This window comes from Betta splendens, chromosome 2 (assembly GCF_900634795.4).
Source record: "Betta splendens chromosome 2, fBetSpl5.4, whole genome shotgun sequence".
NCBI lineage: Eukaryota > Metazoa > Chordata > Actinopteri > Anabantiformes > Osphronemidae > Betta > Betta splendens.
Genome location: NC_040882.2, coordinates 5,458,971 through 5,479,700, shown reverse-complemented (window position 1 = coordinate 5,479,700; position 20,730 = coordinate 5,458,971). Strand labels below are relative to the sequence as shown.

The 20,730-nt window shown below is 42.0% G+C and overlaps 2 protein-coding genes across 9 annotated transcripts in view; one reads left to right on the top strand and one right to left on the bottom strand.

Annotated features, from left to right (window-relative positions):
• Positions 1-20,730, bottom strand: part of LOC114866447 (NACHT, LRR and PYD domains-containing protein 12-like) — a 128,763-nt gene that overhangs the window by 53,974 nt on the left and 54,059 nt on the right. Inside the window, exons 8-9 of one of the 6 annotated variants that reach the window (XM_055506779.1) lie at positions 19,851-20,024; positions 18,441-19,224 (exon numbers count right to left, since the gene is read on the bottom strand). The exons of the other annotated variants lie outside the window; for them this stretch is intronic. Coding sequence (XP_055362754.1) covers positions 19,137-19,224; positions 19,851-20,024 — 262 coding nt within the window. The 3' untranslated portion in view covers positions 18,441-19,136. Of the gene's footprint in view, positions 1-18,440; positions 19,225-19,850; positions 20,025-20,730 lie in introns of those variants that run through there. 6 annotated transcript variants of the gene reach the window in all.
• LOC114847412 (gap junction Cx32.2 protein-like) overlaps positions 1-20,730 on the top strand; it is a 69,011-nt gene that overhangs the window by 16,878 nt on the left and 31,403 nt on the right. The window lies entirely within an intron of this gene.

Genomic DNA, 20,730 nt, shown 5'->3' with positions numbered 1-20,730 from the left:
AGAGACATTTAACTGAATGCAAAAATTAAGAAGAAGTAGAAGCTGAGAAATAAAGATATTGTTGTCTTGTTGTTGCAGGAACTTCTGCATCCTCATTTCTAGTGGAATATAAGACTTCATGTAGTGGAAGGTCTGGTTTCATAGCTCAGCTTTTTAAATTGAATGGATGCAGTGATCTTTGAATTTAATGAATAATTAAAGAAACAAAACAACACACACATACACTATTGGTCTATAGTTGTCTGACTGTCCATCAGTCACAAGTTAAGCATGTGGGGACTCACTAGGACCTGAACTTGACCTTCATATTTATATTGTCTTTCACAGATTTGTTTCCAGTCAGTCCTGAGTATTTGGAGGAAAGTTATTCAGTAGGAACTCCACCGTGACGTCATTCTACCATGTTTGCCAAAGTTCAAGACCTGATCCTGGAGAGGAGGAAGAAGCAGGATGGGATTTCTAGTTCATGTTGGGTACAAAGGTGGAACATCTGTCCTCGCAGTAGAACTAGTAAACAACAGCAGGCGTCACTCAGACTGTCTGGAGTGAAGGAGTCAGACCATGACGGTTCTGCTGCTGTGAAACAGGAGAACATGTTCTGCTGAAACTCTGACTATTGGCAAATATTTCTGTTTAATCTGAAACCGCCTTAATGAGCAAAATATTAGTTTTAACTGGTGACAACAGAACATTGGATGCAATGGTGTTGTTATGAAGTTTACCATATGTCCATGTGTCACAGAGCGTTTGTAACCAAGAGCTTCATTAGGCGCACATTTCTATCTGTCTGGCTTCTGCTGTTCAAGCACAGGATTCAGGAGGCTCAGGATCCTCATGGGACATAACGGACTGATGTGGGCTGAGCAGTCCTGGTTGAGGGATGTCCTGTCTCCAAACATCAAGACCATAGTAAAGAAATCACTTCCTGTGGTTCCTCAGGCAAAACAACCTGAAAAAGAAGCTACTACTGACTTTCTACAACGCTTCTGTGGTTGGCACTCTGATATACTGCTTGGTTGTGTGGCATGCAGGGCCCATTGCTGAAAACAGGAAAGCTAAACAGAGGGTGACAAACACAAGCCAAAGTAATCATGGGCTGTCCTCCACCCTGCCTGGACAATTTAGCCTGGTCCCGGTGTCAAAGCAGAGTCAAGGTCATCACAGGAGACCACTCACACCCTGTTCATCATCTCTTCGAGCTGTTGTTTCAGGTCAATAAAATTCCACGCCATCAGACTAACAAACTGCTTTTTCCCAGTGGTCATTCGGACTGTAAACGGACCTTCTATGACTCTGTGGTGGCATCAGCCATCCTGTACGTGTGATCTGCTGGAGCAGCAGCATCACAGCGAGGGACAGGAAGAGACTGGACAGGATCATCAAGAAGTCCAGCTCTGTCCAGGGCTGCACTCTGGACACGGTGCAGGAGGTGGGTGAGAGAAGGGTCCTGGCTAAACTCACATCCATCATGGACCAGGTCTCTCACCCACTGGAGGACTCACTGTCTGCTCTGGAGAGCAGCTTCAGTAGCAGACTGATCCACCCTCGCTGTGTGAAGGAGAGATATCGTAGATCCTTCCTACCTGCTGCTGTCAGACTGTATAATAATCAACACTGTTAACCACCTCCCACACCACAACTGATAACTCACCCACTGCATCAGTGGCAATGCAGACATTGGCTCGGTGCAATATTTAGATTATATTTATACAATATACAATAACCCTTCCTATGACTGCATACCCACTCTGACCACTGTACAGTGTTGTATTAACGTGCAATATCGCTGTGTAATTTTCAATACCTCACATAGACGTTTGTAAATACCACCATTTGATCTTGTTACTGAATCTGTTCGAGATGCAGGTATTTTTCTCTCTTACTATTTATTCCATATTTTTATATCAGACTTTTCTTCCTTATTGTGAACTGTTGCTGAGTGAACCCATAATTTTCTTGTACCTGTACAATGATAAATAAAGTTCTACTCTACATTTATTTTATTCTGTTCTTGTGATGTTCCTGGGCTGAGCTCCACCAGCCATTCCGTTTCCCTCACCAGGCCACGCCTCTGCTTTGGACCACGCCCACTACCCCTCCTTCCTTCAGTAAACTCCTGGTAATCAGTTCAATTTCTCACACCTGTGCCTGCCCTCTGCTGCCTTTATATCCTCCCCATCACTCTATGCTTAGTTGCCTTCCCTGTCGTGCGTTCCAAGAAGCCTACATCTCAGACGTGGACTCTGATGGACTCAAACTCTTATTAGTCATGCGTTGCTCTGCCTGTAAGAAGTACAAGGCACCTCATTAGTTCATGCTCTGCTTTAGCTTCTTTTGTCAGCCGTGTCAGCCTCATGTGCTCATTTTTGTTAGCTTCATATGCCATAGCCCATTGTTTTAGGTCTTGCCTTGTTGCCTATGTTAGCCATGCGTTGCTCCACATATATGTAATGCAGTTTCATTTTTTTCCAACCACCTCAATGACTACTAGCTGGCTGTAGTTCTCTCCAACACTGAAAAATCGATTTTCCTAGGTTTCCACATGGTTTTAATTACTTGTGGCATTTTGTGATTACAGTAGTTATGGCATGAAACTTAATAAATATGATGGTTTATAGTGTTTAGTGCGGAACTCACTGCATAATTGAAGTTGTAATAAAGAATGCAGCTTTTTCGTGCTATTTTATTATTATTAATATGCTTACATTAACTAATGTAGACATAATATATGAAAAATATGACTTACCAAGCACTCCTGTTAAACTAAATAACCTATAGCACACTTCTAACAAATTTTAATAAATACATACAAACAATAGAAATAAATGAAATTATGTATAATTATTTGTTTCATTGAACTGTGGTTAGATTATTTTTCAAATCATCTGTTAACCTGTGTTGAGGAGGGTGCTTTATCACACATCAAACTGTTTTGTCACTCCCAAATGTCTGTAGATCAGTATCAGTCACACACAGTAAAGACAAGACACAGGACCTATGATGATTTGTCATGCTTTACTTTTCATACATCGCGCAGATTTATTTCCAAGTCTTCACCCTTACACAGTATAAAATTAAACAGTAAAGGTAACTCTTTTCAGCTTTATCCAATCAGGGGTCGCCACAGCAAATAATTCTTATGGTTTAATTGTCAAGTTTTTACACCAGACACCCTTCCTGAATGGACCCCTCTCTGAGGGGATTGAACCTGGGCTTCAGCAGCGCAGCGCGCTAACTACCGCACCAAATGGCTGGGGATAAAAATAAACAATAGAGCTGTTTTACCTCCAACTAGGTTATATAGGAAAATCTATTCTTAAATGTAAATGTTCTGCATTTTTTAAACAGCTGGAGAAGTTCTGCTCTGTGCTAGTGGAGGTTGGCTGAACAGAGAACCAGCTGTTACTAATGACTGAGCAGAGGAAGAAGCAGCCAGTTGTGGAAGCAGCTGTACAGGACACACTGAGGCAATTACTGCTACTGTGGCACCAAAGATGATCACTGGGGAAGGTGAAAACCAAACGCTCTGCAGCAGTTCAACAAGTCGTTAGTGCTTAGAACAACGTGGGTCAAACTGCTGTGGCTGCGTCAAACCAGCCCAGAGAAGAACCAACGCTGATGCTCATGACAGGATCCAACAGCAGATGCTGTTAGAGGATCCAGTCCTCTGCCAAAAAGAAACAAGACGGTGCAGGGCGTTTTCCGTGGTCAGCAAAAAAGCAGCCATCACCATGACAACAACCAGGTCATGTTATAGCAGAGGACTGGCATCTGCATGTCACCACCACCATCTCTGCTGCTGCTGATCAAAGCCCTGCACCTCCACAGCCACCAGACCTCTGAGGTCTGCCTCCATAGCACTTCCTGACATCTGTGGCTCCTCTACAGCCTAGAAACAGCAGCCCCATGCCCAGCAGTATCACACATTCGTCCTGGAGGACAGCAGTAGCTACCAACACAAGCTAACGTGATGAACACAAGGTGTCCAGAGTCCAAAGCACTTGCTGCTGCTGCAAGAGCTGTGATTTCTAGCTGTTTGGAGGCAGATGATGGAGCATTGATGACATGTACTACATGTACTCTACAAATCAGACGCTTGACCTTTTTGGGCTGATGAGGTCAAAGGTTTTTTTTCTTGGGTATATCAGGATAGATAAGGTCGGAGAGCAGACGGTGAGACTGCAGTGTGTGTGTGTGGGGGGGGGGGGTGTTTATAGTTGTACTGTATGACCGAGGGCGTCCAAGATGTTTCCAGGTCAGTCCAACAGTGAAGGGAGACACAATAGGGGAAAGGAGATAGAGGTACAGCTGGTGAACTAGGTGAGAAGGGACAGAATAATACACAACCAAATTCTAGTAACATTTTTAACAATCCTGGCACACAGGGCTGTCACCATACAACCAATGTTCAGTCTGTCTGCAGGTGTTATTCATCTGTCTCCTGTCCTCCTCTGAAAGGGCTGAGATCTTACTGCGCAGTCCATCAATCTGGGCTGTCTTCTGATGTAATTCCGTCAGAGTATCCATGGACCCAGGGGCATTTGTAACTCCACAGCCGGTGGACGTGCCAATGAGCCGGCCCCAGATTTCCCAATCTTCCGATAAAGCATGGCACCACAAGCCAACCACGAGTAGTAGTGATGTGTCGTTTGTAAACGATTTGTTCAATATGATCTAATCTTGTCAGGGCGTTCTAGAGGGCGAACCCACATGCACAGCACAGCACAGCGCTTTGAGGTTAAGAGGACAGTTTATTCCAAATACAGGGTCCAATACAGGCAGAGTCATACACGGGAGATCAGATGTGGTTTAAACAGGATCAGGTGAGACAGCGTCAGGGACAGGCAAGGTCATACACGAGAGATGGGTACAATACCAAATCGTCGGGCGTCGAATCATGGTCGGCAGGCAAGGTCGGCAACAGGCAGTAACAGGTAACCAAGACAGACAAGGCAGACAGGGACTAGGCAGGCTCAGAAACCGAGGTCAGAACAGGATCCACGATACACGACAGGATACGACAATGAACGCTGGAAAGTGGTGATCTCACGCAACAATCTGGCGGGTAACAGGTGTGAGAGGTGGACCTTAAATACCGAGTAGGCTAATGACAGATGAGATGCAGGTGTGGGTAATGATTGCCAGTGCAGAGCAGGAAACAGCTGAGTATGTGGTGTGTAACAGGAAGTTAACAAAATAAAACAGGAACTGCTGCGCTAAACAGGAAACAACAATAAACAAAACCCAGATCGTGACAAATCTTTTATATGACCTGGGAGGAACGATTCTTTCAGTTCCATGCAGTACCTTCTCTCGCCACATGGAAGCAGCTGCATAAAGATTCTTATAATACTTTATAATATTGTATTATTCGAGAAATTCTAATCATATAAGTTGAAGTTTTTTTGAGAAAACACATATGCTCACATTGTATCTCCTTTACTGTAGCTCCTGTTGTTAAATGATTAAGAGTCTTTGAATAAATTCTGCTTCAAAAAGGTAATTTTTTCTAGTTCTTTCTTCTAGTTTTGCTTTGGGCTTTTGGAAGTTTGTTGCTGAAGCTGTTTGAGAAAACTAATTATTTACAGAACAGCTTTCTAATCTTTTATGAACATAAAGTAAGTTGTTGGCATATAGGTACTGTATGTCACTGCCTTTGCTGATAAATGCATGTGTAATAAACTGTTTTGTTCTGTATTTCAGTATTGATTTCAGATCATCCACATACCTTTCTGTATGAAGTTTACTGTATACTGTGGAAGAAGTGTGTCATCGTGCCCATAGGTGAGAGCACAGTGAGGGATCAGTGGTTTCCAAACCCAATGTGCCAAAATGTGTATGGGTAAGACACAAGTTTTACCTGTACTTGAGACAAGTCCATAGTAGTCACTGACTGACTCAACCACTCACTTTGTTCATTCAACAGTGGGGAAATTCAGGGATGAAGGTTCTGCGGTACCACTCCTTCCTGCACTGTGGGTGGATCAGTCTGCCACTGAAGCGCTGCTCAAAGCTCCCACAGTCTGATGCAGTGAATAAGAGGAATGGTCCATGATGGATGTGGACTTGGTCAATGTGGACTTTCAACCACGCCCTCCACAGAGTCCAGTGGACATCCCAGGACAGAGCTGGCCTTCCTCACAAGCTTGTTCAGCCTTTTTTATCTTGGTCTCTGCTGCCTGCTCCCCAGCAGACCACAGCATAGTGAATAACAGAGTCATAGAATGTCCTTTGCATGGGCCTGCACACTCCAAAGGGCATCAATGTTATTAGTCCAGTCCAGTTAATGGTTGAGTTTAACTCCCATGTACTTAAAACTGTTCATTGTCTGAACACTGGATGCTCATCGATGTTTCTTCTCATCTCAGCGATGTCTACTTGCAGTCAGGCTACCTCTGGTGAGCACAAAGAGGGCTTTGCAGCCTTCCAAAGACATGCCACCCAAACCATTACTGACCCACTGCCAAACTGGTCATGCTGGAGGATGTTGCAGAACCTCTTTTTACGGCATCTGGAGAATCTGTCATGTCTGTCACAGGTGCTCAGTGTGAACCTGCTTTCACCTGTGAAGAGCACAGGGCGCCAGTGGCCAATACGCCAATCTTAGCTTGAGATTATTTTGCAGTGCTCCTCCTGTTCCTTGCACAGAGGCAGACTTGCGGTTCTGCTGCTGGGTTGTTGCCCTCCTAAGGCCTCCTCCACTTCTCCTAATATATTGGCCTATCTCTGATAGCACCTCCATGCCCTGAACACTACGCTGACAGACACAGCGAAACCTCTTGCTACGGCCTCACATTGATGTGCCATCATGGAGTAGCTGCACTACCTGAGCCACTTGTGTGGGTTGTAAACTCCGTCTCATGCTGCCACTAGAGTGAAAGCACCAACAGTCTTCAAAATTGACCAAAACATCAGCCAGAAAGTACAGGAACTGAGAAGTTGTCTGTGGTCACCACCTGCAGAACCACTCCTTTGTTGGGGGTGTCTTGCTCGTTGTTAATAATATCCACCTGTTGTCTATTCCACTTGCATCACACCATGTGAAATTTATTTCACTGTCTATCTACACTGTCAGTGTTGCTTTATAAGTGGTCAATTTGATTTCACAGAAGTGTGACTGAATTTGAGTTACATTACTGTATGTTATTTAAGTGCTCCCTTTTTTGTTTTTAAGCAGTGTATATTCTCTATGTGGGAATCTCAATGGGGGTATTATGTAAGAATGAAGGAACACTTAGATTCCTTTCTATGCAGAGAAATTATCATTTATTACTCTCCCAACACAGACTGGCAGATTATTTGCCTTGGGCTCAGACCACAACTAGTGCTCCCTGGTTTCCTCTGTACTAAACCTGCCCCAACAACAGTTGGGCTGACTTCATCACAGTCTGATATTGATGGTTAGTTGTATGGGCCAGATTTCAGCGCCAATGAGTTTGTTGTATGGAGGAGGACGAGGCTGCAGTGAGGAACTGGCACCTGCAGCAGAGAGCTGGCGACCGGCAGAGATGCATCATGTCTCTGCGCTGAAAGAAGCACAACTGTATCTAACAAACGCTCAGACATTGCTTCACATTTTTAATAAAAGGTTATATATTAAACTAATATATATTATTATACTGCCAGATACTCTCTCGTGGCCATAAGCTTCAATGTAAACCATGACAAAAAATACAAGAATGTAATGCATAGGGTTTGACACGGACGCGCTTACAGCCATTATTACACAGCTGGATCCCGTGGACCAAACACCTCTGTCTGTGATCTGTGTTAAAAATATAGAAACTATTCCATCACTTTACTTGGCCCTGTTTCACAAGCACAAACCCTGCTCATTTTACACTTATTATTCACAATGTAACACAAGCACTTCTCACACTATCACAAAATGATCACAAATTGTTTTGTGTTACGCTTTTTATTACGTACATATTGAAGTACAACAAGGACAAAGAGGCTGGTTGAAGTAGATGATTTACTTGCAGTTCACCACCAGATGTCACTGTTCTGTGTGGTTTCAAAGCCCCGTAACTTTGGTTCATTTTTTCCGAAGTTGGACTTTTTTACCAAATGTTGCAAAATCCATGATGCTTCGTCATGGATTTTAACTAGGTAACTTCGACTTTTCCCGCCAATGGTTGATTTGATAAGTTTTTATGCCAGGTGCCCTTCCTGACGCAACCCCTCCATTTATCAGTGCTGAGGACCCGCACAGAAGTTACTGGCTTGTAAGTTGAACCTTTTTATTGTCCAGTGTTTACGTGTATAAAACCAGTGTCCTTCGTCTCGTTTCTCCTCAGTGTTCCAGTCATGTAGCTGCTTATGCCTCCTCTATAGTGGCTGTTATGTTGGACCAGTAGGAGGCAGCAGCGTGTTTCCAGACCAGTGATGCTGGGAGCAGTGAAGCAGCTTCTCACCTGGAGACAAACATGGAGAAACCCTCTGACTGTTCAATGAACAGGATGAGCTGCAAGAACTGAGGATGTGGTTCCAGGAAAACCAAGCACCAAACAAGCTCTGCTGCTTCTAGTTCTGACAGAAATAAGGCTGCAGGTGTCTGATGATCCATGTGCTGAGATCTGAAGGTTGCAGGAGGGTGAAGCAGGACAAAAAGCTCCATTTACTGGATTTCTAGTTGAGTCCAGCCCTGAATTAAATAGACAGAAAATCTGAAAGTGGAGTCAGTGCAGATAATGACTGACAGCTCACATCATGTGACATTATAAAAATGCTGCAAAAGCTTCTCCTCTGGAAGCGTTTCAACATTTATAAGACACAGTGAGTCAACACACATGAAGCTGCAGTGATTCTACACAAGCTTCATGGTTCAGTGTGATTCTTGTGATCAGACTGTTTGACATCAATAACTCCATCAATAACACATTACTGTTCTCTCTCCTCCACCTGGGCTGATTGAGGTTTCTTCTCTATAAAGGCAGAGCTTTTCTCTCCACCACAATTGGACAGTAACCATAGCAACAGAGGACCAGCAGACCAGAAATCCATTTCTATGAACAGAAGAAGAACACTGAACATTACATACACACATTTATTCATATCATTAGAAACAGAATAGGTTTAATAACAGGAATTAAGTCAGAGAGAACATTTAGTGAGTGGTAGAGTTGAGACCTTGTGTGATAGTTGTCAGTCAGGGGAGTGAGACAGTGAGGAGGATATGGAGGAAGAGCCAGCTCACATGTCTGGGACCACTTTGACCTCATCCACCCAAAAAGGTCGAGTGTCCGATTTGTGGAGCAGCAACATGTCATCAATGCTGGAGGAGGACCTAACAATTAGATTTACATCATTGGTTTCTACTTAAACACAGAGAATCTAATTAAAGCTTCTGTTTGATCTTTTCAAGCTGAGTTGGATGAGACACTGGTGAACATGATGGTGTTAGTCTCTTCCTGTCTCTGCCTGTACTACCCCCCCCCCCCCAGCACACAACTCCATACAGGACTACTGAGGCCACTACAGTGTCATAGAAAGTCCTTAGCAGCTGTCTGCACACACCAAAGGACCTCAGTCTCCTCAGCAGGTAGAGGCCACTCTGACCCTGTTTATACAGAGAGTCTGTGTTGTTTGACCAGTCCAGTTTATTGTTAAGGTGAACACCCAGGTACCCAAATGTGTCACAGTCTGGTCCTGCTCCTTGTTTTATTTTGTAGTCCTTCCTGTCAGTAATGTTCTGGTTCTATTCTCGCCATTATTTTGAAAGGACTTCCTGTTCTTGTCTTGTCACAGCTGTTCCCTGCCAGTACCAGTTCTCATTACCCACACCTGCACTTCATCAGTAATCAGTCACCTAGCATTTAAGCACCACCTCTCACGCTGGCACTTCGCCAGATTGTTAGTTCATGTTTGCGTGTAGTCACCATCATCCAGCGTTTTTGTTCTTGTCCCGACCCATGTTTCCGATCTTGTTTTGTCTACCGTTACCGAGCCTTGCCTGATCCCTGCCTGCATCGTCTGCCGAACCTGTCTGGTAATTACCCTGCCTGTTTTATGACTACGATTCTGCCTCGTCCTGATCGGTACTGCTATCTCTGCCAACACGGTAAACAAACCCTGTCTGTCCACAGAACTGAGCCTGCCTGAACCCTTGCACTGAACCTTTCTGCTTACACGTGTATGACCCTGCCTGACTCTGACTCTGCATTTCCGAGATAAATCCCATTTGTAACATCCAAAACCTGTTTGAGCCGTGCATGTGGGTCCCCCATCTATGATGTTCTGACAAAATGTGTCCACAATCTCGTTGTCTGAGTGGAGGGGACTAAGGACGATCCTCTCCATGGCCTTCATCAGGTGGGAGGTTAAGGCGATGGGTCTGAAGGGGTTTGGCTCCTTAGGACGGGGTACTTTAGGACCCGGAACCAGACAGGAAGTCCTCCAGATTACTGGTACTCTCTCCAGGCTGAGGCTCAGGTTGAATATGGAAAGGACCACCTCACTGAGCTGGTCTGCACACTCCATGAGGACCCTGGAGCTGATGTGATCAGGGCCTGTGGTTTTCCTGGTCTTTGTTCTGCTTAACTCCCTCCTAACCTGGTGCAAAGGGGTAGCCCATCAAAACCTCATCAGACCTTGTTTTTGACATTAACACATAGGAGGTCGAGGGTTTGATTGTTTCTTGTGTGGCAGTTTATATACTGGGTGAAGTTAGACAGGGTGGCAGAGAGGGGGGAGCAGGCATGGTTAAAGTGCCCAGAGATAACAATGAGGACCTGTGGGTGCTGAGTCTGCAGCCTGGACATGCTGCAGTGCACGCGCTCACACGCAGCGGCGGCATTGGCCGTCAGAGGGATGTGAGCGGTCACTACCAACACATGGGAGAACCCCCGTGGGAGGTAGTTTGACCGAACCCTGACTGCCACTAGTTCAAGGTCCCTTGTTATGTTGTTTTCATAGAGTTTTGAAGCAGCCATTCACAAAGTTTCAAATTCTGTCTCAATGAAGACAGAAATGTGATCGTCACCAAACCGTAGATGTTTTGGTGACGATCACATTTGAATAGTGTTAAATAATGTGGATTCACCAGCAGAGGGAGTCATACACTCAGAGCATCACTATAAGGCTATTTTATGAGGATCTTGAGTACAAAGCTGTGTGTACCTCTTTGTAATATTATATTCAGATCAACTGATTCAGACTTACAATTGACACAATGCAGTTTTCATGTTCTCCCTGCGTTTGCTTGGGTTTCCTCCAGTTTCATACCACAATTAAAGGACAATACATCCATATATGTGGCTTGATTGACAACTGGACAACTCCATCATGCCTGAGTGAGTGAGAGAAAGAGAGATAGTGATTGAACAGACTGTTCTTGAATCATGATTAGTAATTGTATTAGGATTTTTGTTGCTTTGAAATTTGTAATATATTTAATATTTCTGTACTAAGAACCCGCATTTGAGCTGTACCACAATTGCAGTGTTTCTTTACCAGGACTCAACTAAGTGGTGGTAAGTAGCAGCAAAGAATCTTTTGCGTTTGTTGCTGATTTGACGGGATTTTGAAGTGTCTGTACAGTTTTGGTGTTTGTGTTATTAACTGTGCGTTGCATCATAAAACTGTGAACACACCATTTGGGCTGAGGTTGTTACAGGCGGAGTTTGGGCAGAACCTGAGGTGGTTCTGTGAGACGTCTGACACTAGTGAACGTAGACAAAGTATGGAACTTGGACAAAGAACGTAGTGGGAACAAGACTGGACAAAACAGCCAACTGTAAGAAAAGAGGAAGTGCATTTCTACCATACTCAGTGTGTAAACATGAACCATAGAATCGTGTCTAAAAGGAGGATTTTGCATAAGCAGGAACCCTATATTACCCATTCATTGTTTTATTATTTTATATTTGGTTCCATCTGTTTATACCATTAAATGTACCTCAAAAAACTACAAAGCCCCGAGCATTTAGAAGCTGGTGAAGCCTTCTCACTGTGTACTGAAAATGTTATATTTACACATCTACCATTCTACTCACATAGATTTAGATTTAACATTTACATTTAGACTTTTGCACATTTAACTAAATGTGAGAAAACATGTGTCATTTAGTTAAATGTGAGAAAACTAGTTATAGGTGCTACTTTTACATTTGGCACCCCATATCTCACTGTGTACTGGAAATGTTATATTTACATATCTGCCATTCTACTCACATATATTTGCTTACTAGTACTGTACCATTTTAAAACAAAACTCAGTCTAATGCTTGAATAAGATAAGTGTCTGTCACCTTATCTTTTCTGCCAGCTTCTTGCTTTGGTTTCCAATTTGTTCACACTTAGACACATTTAGTACTGTAGGGGTATTAAGCACGGTGACGTTTTGCTAACTTAAGGCACCCTGGTGCATCAGTGAAGTTCCTGTTTTCCCCGAGAGGAGATGCAGCTCTAGCTTAGATGGAAATTGTCTTACTATTTGGTGGTAACCATATAAGGAGATGTTTGACAGATGTTTGACGTCATTGGTTTTTGTATGTAAATACTACATACAGATAAACAAGGCTCAGATCCTTTTGATGAGCAATCTGTGTGAACATGAAATCTTTTTATTCCTGGGGTTAATGCAGAAATAAACACACAGTAAAGCCAACTTGTTGGGTTCTTCTCTTATTGAATGCCCAGAAACCACTTGGTATATTTTCAGCTACATGTAACAGATCTGGTTCATGATGCTTAATGGTATTCTGTATTAAAAATGCTTTAGTTGAGCAGTGGTGGCTTCACATGTGATCATGCATCAGGAAGAAAAAAAATGACTGTCCACAAATGCAACATGAATAAAATGAGCTACATCCACTTGCTTTGAATTTCTTTATTATACATTTTCTTTATATGTATTATTTATTATACAGACTGCGTATGTCTTCATACATACTGTATCACAAACTTTGTTTATAATACTTTGATTTAATGTGTTTTGCACTAAAGCCAAACCATCACTGTGCCAAAAAATGAATAATGTCCATCAAAATACAAGATGAAAAGCAAACAAAAAAACAAAACAAGACAACAAATTTAGATTTGCAAAACATATATAGCAGTAGTAAGATGAAAGGTTTTGTCAGAAGCACAAACTTTGACACAGTCATTAGCCCACAAGGTGAACGGGTCTTTTGCCTTTGCAGGTAATTGTTAATTTTTTGTTCAATATATTGTCTTTGTATTTACAAGGCGCCTCAGAAATTAATTCACACTTAAGGATTTTAAATTCATGACGGGTTTGTACATTTCTTTCCTTCTCCTCATTTTCATCGCTAACTTTACCTTTAAGCTTACTGTTGCTTTCAACTTTACCTTTATCTGTACTTTTATCTTCATTTTCACAAATTGAAAGAATTTTCCAAGCGTTTCTTATGATGAAAGTATTTTGTTTCTTGCATTTGTTATTATTTACCTCTTTCATAAAATTATCACAGTTGTCAAATTTCATCATCATTTCATCACTCATGTCCTCTTTGATGTGTTGCTTGATGAAATTCTGGTATCTTTGTTCATCCTTAGTTTGATTTTCAGAGATTACAGCAAGACAGAGCAGCACCAGCACCAAGCAGGTGAACTGAAACTCCATGATTCCCTGGTAGAAAATCAAAATGTTACATTTAGTTCATGTTTTAGACTAAATCCTTTGCTGCAACAAGCAAACTCATTTTTTCATTTTTTGACACTCGAGTAAAAGTTAATATAAAATGCCCAACTTTAAAACTTTAAAGATTCTCCATTTGTCACATTGAAATGGAGATGAAAAATATTCCTGCCTTGATTCTTCATGTTTATAACTGTTTTATAGCTGTTACTGTAGTTTCCCTCTTGGCCTCATTGGTTGGAGATTTACAGTTGACATGTTCATTCATGTACATGTGTGAGTATTTAATCTTGAAGGAGTTTTATGAATCAAGTCTATTACCATAGTTCTGGCTGATGACTGGTTAGTTTGTGGTGAAGGCAGGAGCTGCTGGGATGAGTCACGGCACAAGTTGGTGAGATTGTCCTTGTAACACGATTTCTTTATACACTTTGCTGGTGGACAGATAATATCAGCTTGTCACCTTCATTTATTTCAATATTAAGAATTGTGACGAATGTTAATATCTGCGTTAGATGCATGTGAATTATTACAAATGCTAAGAGGGGTGAAGTCTTACCTTCAAAGCTGATAAATACTTCTTCTCAAAGAAAACCTGATATGGCAGCATAAAGATAATTTAATTAATCTTAATAATCTAACTGGTTTCTTAGCTAAAATACTAGGAAGGGTCGTCAAGGACAGCAGGAGTCTGAGCCTTACCTCCGTTATCGAACACATTCACATTTATACTTTTCTAAGCAGGAAATTCAGCATAAGGAAGTCATCAAGTCTTTTTTGTTTACACAAATCTGTCCAATCAACAGCATCATGCAAATGTCTCTTTACTATGAGTCAGTTCTTCTTAGCAGATCACAAGTTCTTAGTTCTATGTCTGATAAACCTTAACACAACTTCCTTCATTATGTTTCACATTTTACAGAATTTTGTTCTTGTTATAAAGTGATGATCAAGTCTTAATTTAATTTATGTACATGAAGATGACAGGACAGAACTAACAAAACCACAGTCATGGGTGGCACGGTGGTGCAGTGGTAGCACTGTAGTGTGTGTGTGTGTGTGTGTGTGTGTGTGTGTGTGTGTGTGTGTGTGTGTGTGCCACCAAATAGTAATGACAATTTCCATCTAAGCTAGAGCTGCATCTCTTTTCGGGGAAAACAGGAACTTCACTGTGCCTCAAGTTAGCAAAACGTCACCGTGCTTCATACCCCTACAGTACTAAATGTGTCTAAGTGTGAACAAATTGGAAACCAAAGTAAGAAGCTGGCCCTTCAGTATAGATCCAAAAAAGATAAGGTGACAGACACTTATCTTATTCAAGTATTAGACTGAGTTTTGTTTTAAAATGGTACAGTACTAGTAAGCAAATATATGTGAGTAGAATGGCAGATATGTAAATATAACATTTCCAGTACACAGTGAGAAGGCTTCACCAGCTTCTAAATGCTCGGGGCTTTGTTCAAAGTTCCATACTTTGTCTACGTTCACTAGTGTCAGACGTCTCACAGAACCACCTCAGGTTTTGCCCAAACTCCGCCTGTAACAACCTCAGCCCAAATGGTGTGTTCACAGTTTTATGATGCAACACACAGTTAATAACACAAACACCAAAACTGTACAGACACTCCAAAATCGCTTCAAATCAGCAACAAACACAAAAGATTCTTTGCTGCTACTTACCACCACTTAGTTGAGTCTGGTACAGAAAAACTGCAATTGTGGTACAGCTCACATGTAGGTTCTTAGTACAGAAATATTAAATATTACGAATTTCAAAGCAACAAAAATCCTAATACAATTACTAATCATGATTCAAGAACAGTCTGTTCAATCACTATCTCTCTTTCTCTCACTCACTCAGGCATGATGGAGCCTCTTCCAGTTGTCAATCAAGCCACATATATGTATGTATTGTCCTTTAATTGTGGTATGAAACTGGAGGAAACCCAAGCAAACGCAGGGAGAACATGAAAACTGCATTGTGTCAATTGTAAGTCTGAATCAGTTGATCTGAATATAATATTACAAAGAGGTACACACAGCTTTGTACTCAAGATCCTCACATAAAATAGCCTTATAGTGATGCTCTGAGTGTATGACTCTCTCTGCTGGTGAAACTATATTATTTAACACCCTATTCATTTAATACCCGTCAATGGGTTAGGGAGTGTTAAAAATAAGATACAAGAATAAGTGCAGTGTTATGGAGTCATAGATGCTGGCATGTTCAAGCTCGTACAGAGATCATTAATATACTTAAATATACTTTCTAAACCTAAACAACGTTAAGTTAAATAAAGTGTGATCATCAACATGTGATCATCACCAAAACGTAGATGTTTCATTCATGGATTTATGGAAACAGGATTTGAAACTTTGTGATTGGCTGCTTCAAAACAACATATTAACATTATTAACACAGTATCATTTCTTTTCAGCCGCCTCACTGACTGTTAACTGACTGTAGTTCTGTCCGACACTGAAGAATCGACTAGTTCTGAACAGAATATAATGCTGTAAATTTCAGTTCTTAGTTTGTGGTGTTACACAAGTATTTTATTGCATAGTTACAGTATGTCTGGTTGAGAGTTGCATTAGCATGGGGGCTCTGTTTATTGGCTGAGCATTGTGGGGGATGTGTGGGTTGTGCAGCACTGTGAGGAAAGATTTGGTTGGTTTGTGTGACTCTACGTATGCTGTGATGTGTTCAGGAGTTCCAAAATAATACTGGCCATCTGAGCAGTCATTGACTGGACACACCTGGTCAAGGTCATAAGAAGGAGCTGGGCCTGGGAGATTTGGAAACCAGCAGGGACAGCTTTGAGTTAATGAACACATGAACATTGCGTTTAGTGTATTAAACTCAAAATACCCAATTCATCATTGCAATCCAAAATAATATTTAGCATGTAATCAACAGTTTTAAGTCATTGTGGCATTTGACTTTTGAGTTTATAAACTTAAAGGTTTAGAGGCAATCAGTTGCCTTTATTTTTTTTTTAGTTCTGTTAACTAATCAGTTCTAACCCAGATGCAACAGCTTTACTAGTCAAAGCACACTGTCATTTTAGTGAAGGAAGGTTGTGTGTACACACACACTGGCTGTATTTTAACACAGGATGATGAATTTTTGTGGCAAATTAATTGAAATTACAATAGAGACATGAATATTCAGTAAACAATTAATTCACTGAATTTGAATTTGTTATTTGGGCCCATGGCCTGTCTGTGGAACTTGCTTCATCCAACTGTGGATTGTCAGGTCATTTCTCGAATCATCTGTTCACCTGTGTTGAGGGAGGGGCTTTTTTATCAATCACACTCACACACAGTAAAGACAAGACACGGGATGCACACTATGATGTTTTGTTGTTATTTTTCATATATTGCGCAGCAGAGCTCTAAGCCTTGTCTCGTAATTTCACAGGTAATTTCACCACTCTTCACCAACCACACAGCTGGTTGAGAATAAAAATAAACAATGGGCCTAATACAGTACAGTACAGGACACACTGTATTTGGTTTTTAGTGTTTAGTGGTTGTTGTGCTTTTAACTTTTTAACGTATTGTCATTTTTCCTGCTCGCAATAAACCCCATGTGTTGAACCAACATCTGTGGCTTGGATAGACCTATATGTGTTTCACTGACTGCTCTCGCTCTCCTCTACACCTAGTTTGAGTCACACTACAGTGATGAATCATGTTTGTGATTTGGGTAAAAGTTTTTATTGAATGGTTTCCACAGTTTGTGGCTTTAACCTGCTGCTCTTCTGACTCACTACCTCTCCAGCTTTGGAAGAGACCTGCTCACATGACACTGATGTATGAGATGTGGATGTCATGTACAACACGGACGACAAGGTAACGAACCCATATGCACAGCACAGAGGCAGGACTTGAGTTCAGATGATTTAATAAAGATCGCGGTCAGGCAGGCAAAGGTTGGTACACAGCTGGCTCAGGTGAGGGTACAGACAAGGCTCATGCAAAATCCTAGTTAGGCAGGCGATGGTCAGCAACAGAAGATCCAAGAACACAGGCAGAGGTATCGACAGGGATTAAGCTGGACAGGGTAAACAAGACAAGAGCTGGATCTTACATGGAGCTGGAAATCTAACTGTGTCTGATAAATGTTATAACGCTTCCAGAATAGAAGCTATAGCATTTTGTGTAACACCACATGATGTGAGCTGTGAGTCATTAACTGCACTGACTCGGCTGTTGGCCTCTCTGTCTGTTTAATTCAGGGCTGGACTCAATCTAGTAAATGGAGCTCTTTGTCCTGCTTCACCCTCCTGCAACCTTCAGATCTCAGCACATGGATCATCAGACACCTGCAGCCTTATTTCTGTCAGAACTAGAAGCAGCAGAGCTTGTTTGGTGCTTGGTTTTCCTGGAACCACATCCTCAGTTCTTGCAGCTCATCCTGTTCATTGAACAGTCAGTGGGTTTCTCCATGTTTGTCTCCAGGTGAGAAGCTGCTTCACTGCTCCCAGCATCACTGGTCTGGAAACACGCTGCTGCCTCCTACTGGTCCAACATAACAGCCACTATAGAGGAGGCATAAGCAGCTACACGACTGGAACACTGAGGAGAAATGAGACGCAGGAGACGAGGAACCAGAACCAGTGGTTGGAAGAGTCCACCCAGAACCAGCTCACGTTCTGGCTTCTGACACGTTCGTCTGAAAATCAGTTCATTATATGAAACAACAGCTTTTTGTCCTTCATCATAAATGAAGGATGTTAAAAAGCAGAAAGATCCAAATTCTATTTAAACAAGCAAGTTGCAAGTGAAGCAAGTTTTATACAAGTGAAAACTCTGAACAATAAAAAGGTTCCTCTTGGTTCCAGGTCTTTAATTTGGACTAAAACCATGTGAACAACATAAATTTATTTTAATACACAGACTAATAAACATTTGTAGGTTATAGTTAAAATTCATGATGGAGCCAAATACATTGAGTAAAGAATCCAACTCCAACCACAGGTGAACACAGCACAGGTGTAGGTGGGTCTGGATCAGGACCCATTGAGTCATTACTACTAGAACCTCTGTAGTGTTTTAGGGCTCCTCTCTAGAGATGAGTGCCATCTAGTGGCCTGATGGAGTATTTACTCCTGACACTGTTTATAACAATAGAACACAAAGCAAATGCAGTTGAACAAAGTAAGTGGCAGTGAAACTTTAACAGCTGTTAAATGTTAACAGGTCTTCACTGACTGTGGTGAACATGGAAGTAGTGAACCTGCAGACTGATCCATGGTCTCTGATAGAGACATAGCCAACATTCTCTGACCAGGGTTTCCATTAGAGAAGCAGAGCCGTCAGTCTGGTCTCTCTGATCTGATTGGGCCAATGGTTCTAGAAGCTAAAGCCCTTTTGTTGTCCTGTAGCTCTTTGAGCCCAGGATGGTTAGAAAACAACAAAGCTCCAGCTGGTAGTAAGTCCTCAGTCACTGACCTCAAAAGGGAGCCTGAAGAATAATTACAGTCAACACTGTCCTTGATGTCTAACTACTGCACCACACACTTCATTTTCTTATTGTTCTGGTTTCTGTTTCAGCCTGTTGTGTAGGACGCTCTGCTCCCGGTAACATGGACCAGTCAGAACCTTTCCAGCTGCAGAGAAACGAGAGAGCAGATCAGTGAGTGTCTACAGAGACTCCCTTCATCATCTGTCACATCCAGGACAAAGAGCAGCAGGACTTCAGTCGTTTTCACAGCACAAGTGGAGCAGCTGTTAAGCTTCCTTTTAGCTCATCTTAACATCTTGGACTGAAGCATCAAGTCTGCTGACTCTGCACATTTACCTCCAGTCCACAGTGAAACAAACTGCTGAGTCATGGCTTTAGAGACGACTTCCTGTTGGTCCATCACAGACAGAGTCGCTGTGTGGTGACCAACATCTTCTCTGCTTTGAAACATCAGCTGACACAGAAACATGAGAAGCTTTGGAGCAAACTAATGACAGAAGGACACAGACACAGATGTGATGACTGGACTTCAGCAGAGGTTCTGCTCTGGACCAGCACCACATGGTTACTACATGGAACCATGGTTCTATCAGCCAGACTGATCTCAGAGCTGTGACACACATGAACCTGATCAGTAGTTAGTGTTGATGCTACGACACTTTGATGAGTGACTGGAGCTTTACAGGAAACACTGGATCTCTGCTGTGACACTAACTGAGTTTAGTCCAATGCTGCTGAAAGCAGCACCGACTGACTCCAACCTCTACTGACCTCAGAGTCTGCAGTCCATAGTCTGGACTCTGCACCAGGTCCAGGAGAGCCTTCACTGATGAATCCTGCAGCTTGTTGTCAGTCAAGTCCAGTTCTGTCAGATGTGACGGGTTGGACTTCAGAGCTGAGACCAGAGAATCACAGCTGATCTCTGACAAACTGCAGAAACTCAATCTAAATAAAGAATCAAAGATGTGGATCAAAGCATTAATAATGAGTCAGATTTGTCCTGATCATTGATGTTTAGTCTAAAATGAGCAGAGTGACTTTGTGCTTGTGTTGTTGTGTCGTCATGATCTCAGCTTCTACACATCATCCACATGTCAGCACAACATTCATACACCTGTTGATGTCAGCACTGATTCACAAGCTGCTGTTGACCTCAGTCACATCTGGAATCAGTAGAGAAGCTGATGGACTCAAACTTGATTGAAGCCAAATATTAGTTGTAATGATTTTCTCTGATTTTTGTGATAAAGTGATGAATTGCAATTAACAGACCACAGACATCAGTGAGAAATGCAAGCGTGTGATGAATGAGTTTCCAACCAGGATGGACCTGCCTGGTTCCACTAGGAACAAACACACACTCACTGACTGGCTCCTGTTTGGTGCCACCTTGTGTTTCTATACAGTGGTTGGGTTCTGATGAACTGGACCTTGTGTTGATGTGAACTGACTGTGAACTTTTGGATTTTCATTCCTAAGAAACAATGTGGGTTCAACATTTAAAGAATATTATTTCATATTGTTGTATGTGTTTTAATGTTTAGTGTTCCTTTAGTGGAACTAAAGTGATTAAAATATACAGTAAGTGAAGAAAAAAACCAAACCATTAAATCTCAAGAGCAAAACCTGCTGGTTCCCTGAAGCAGAACCA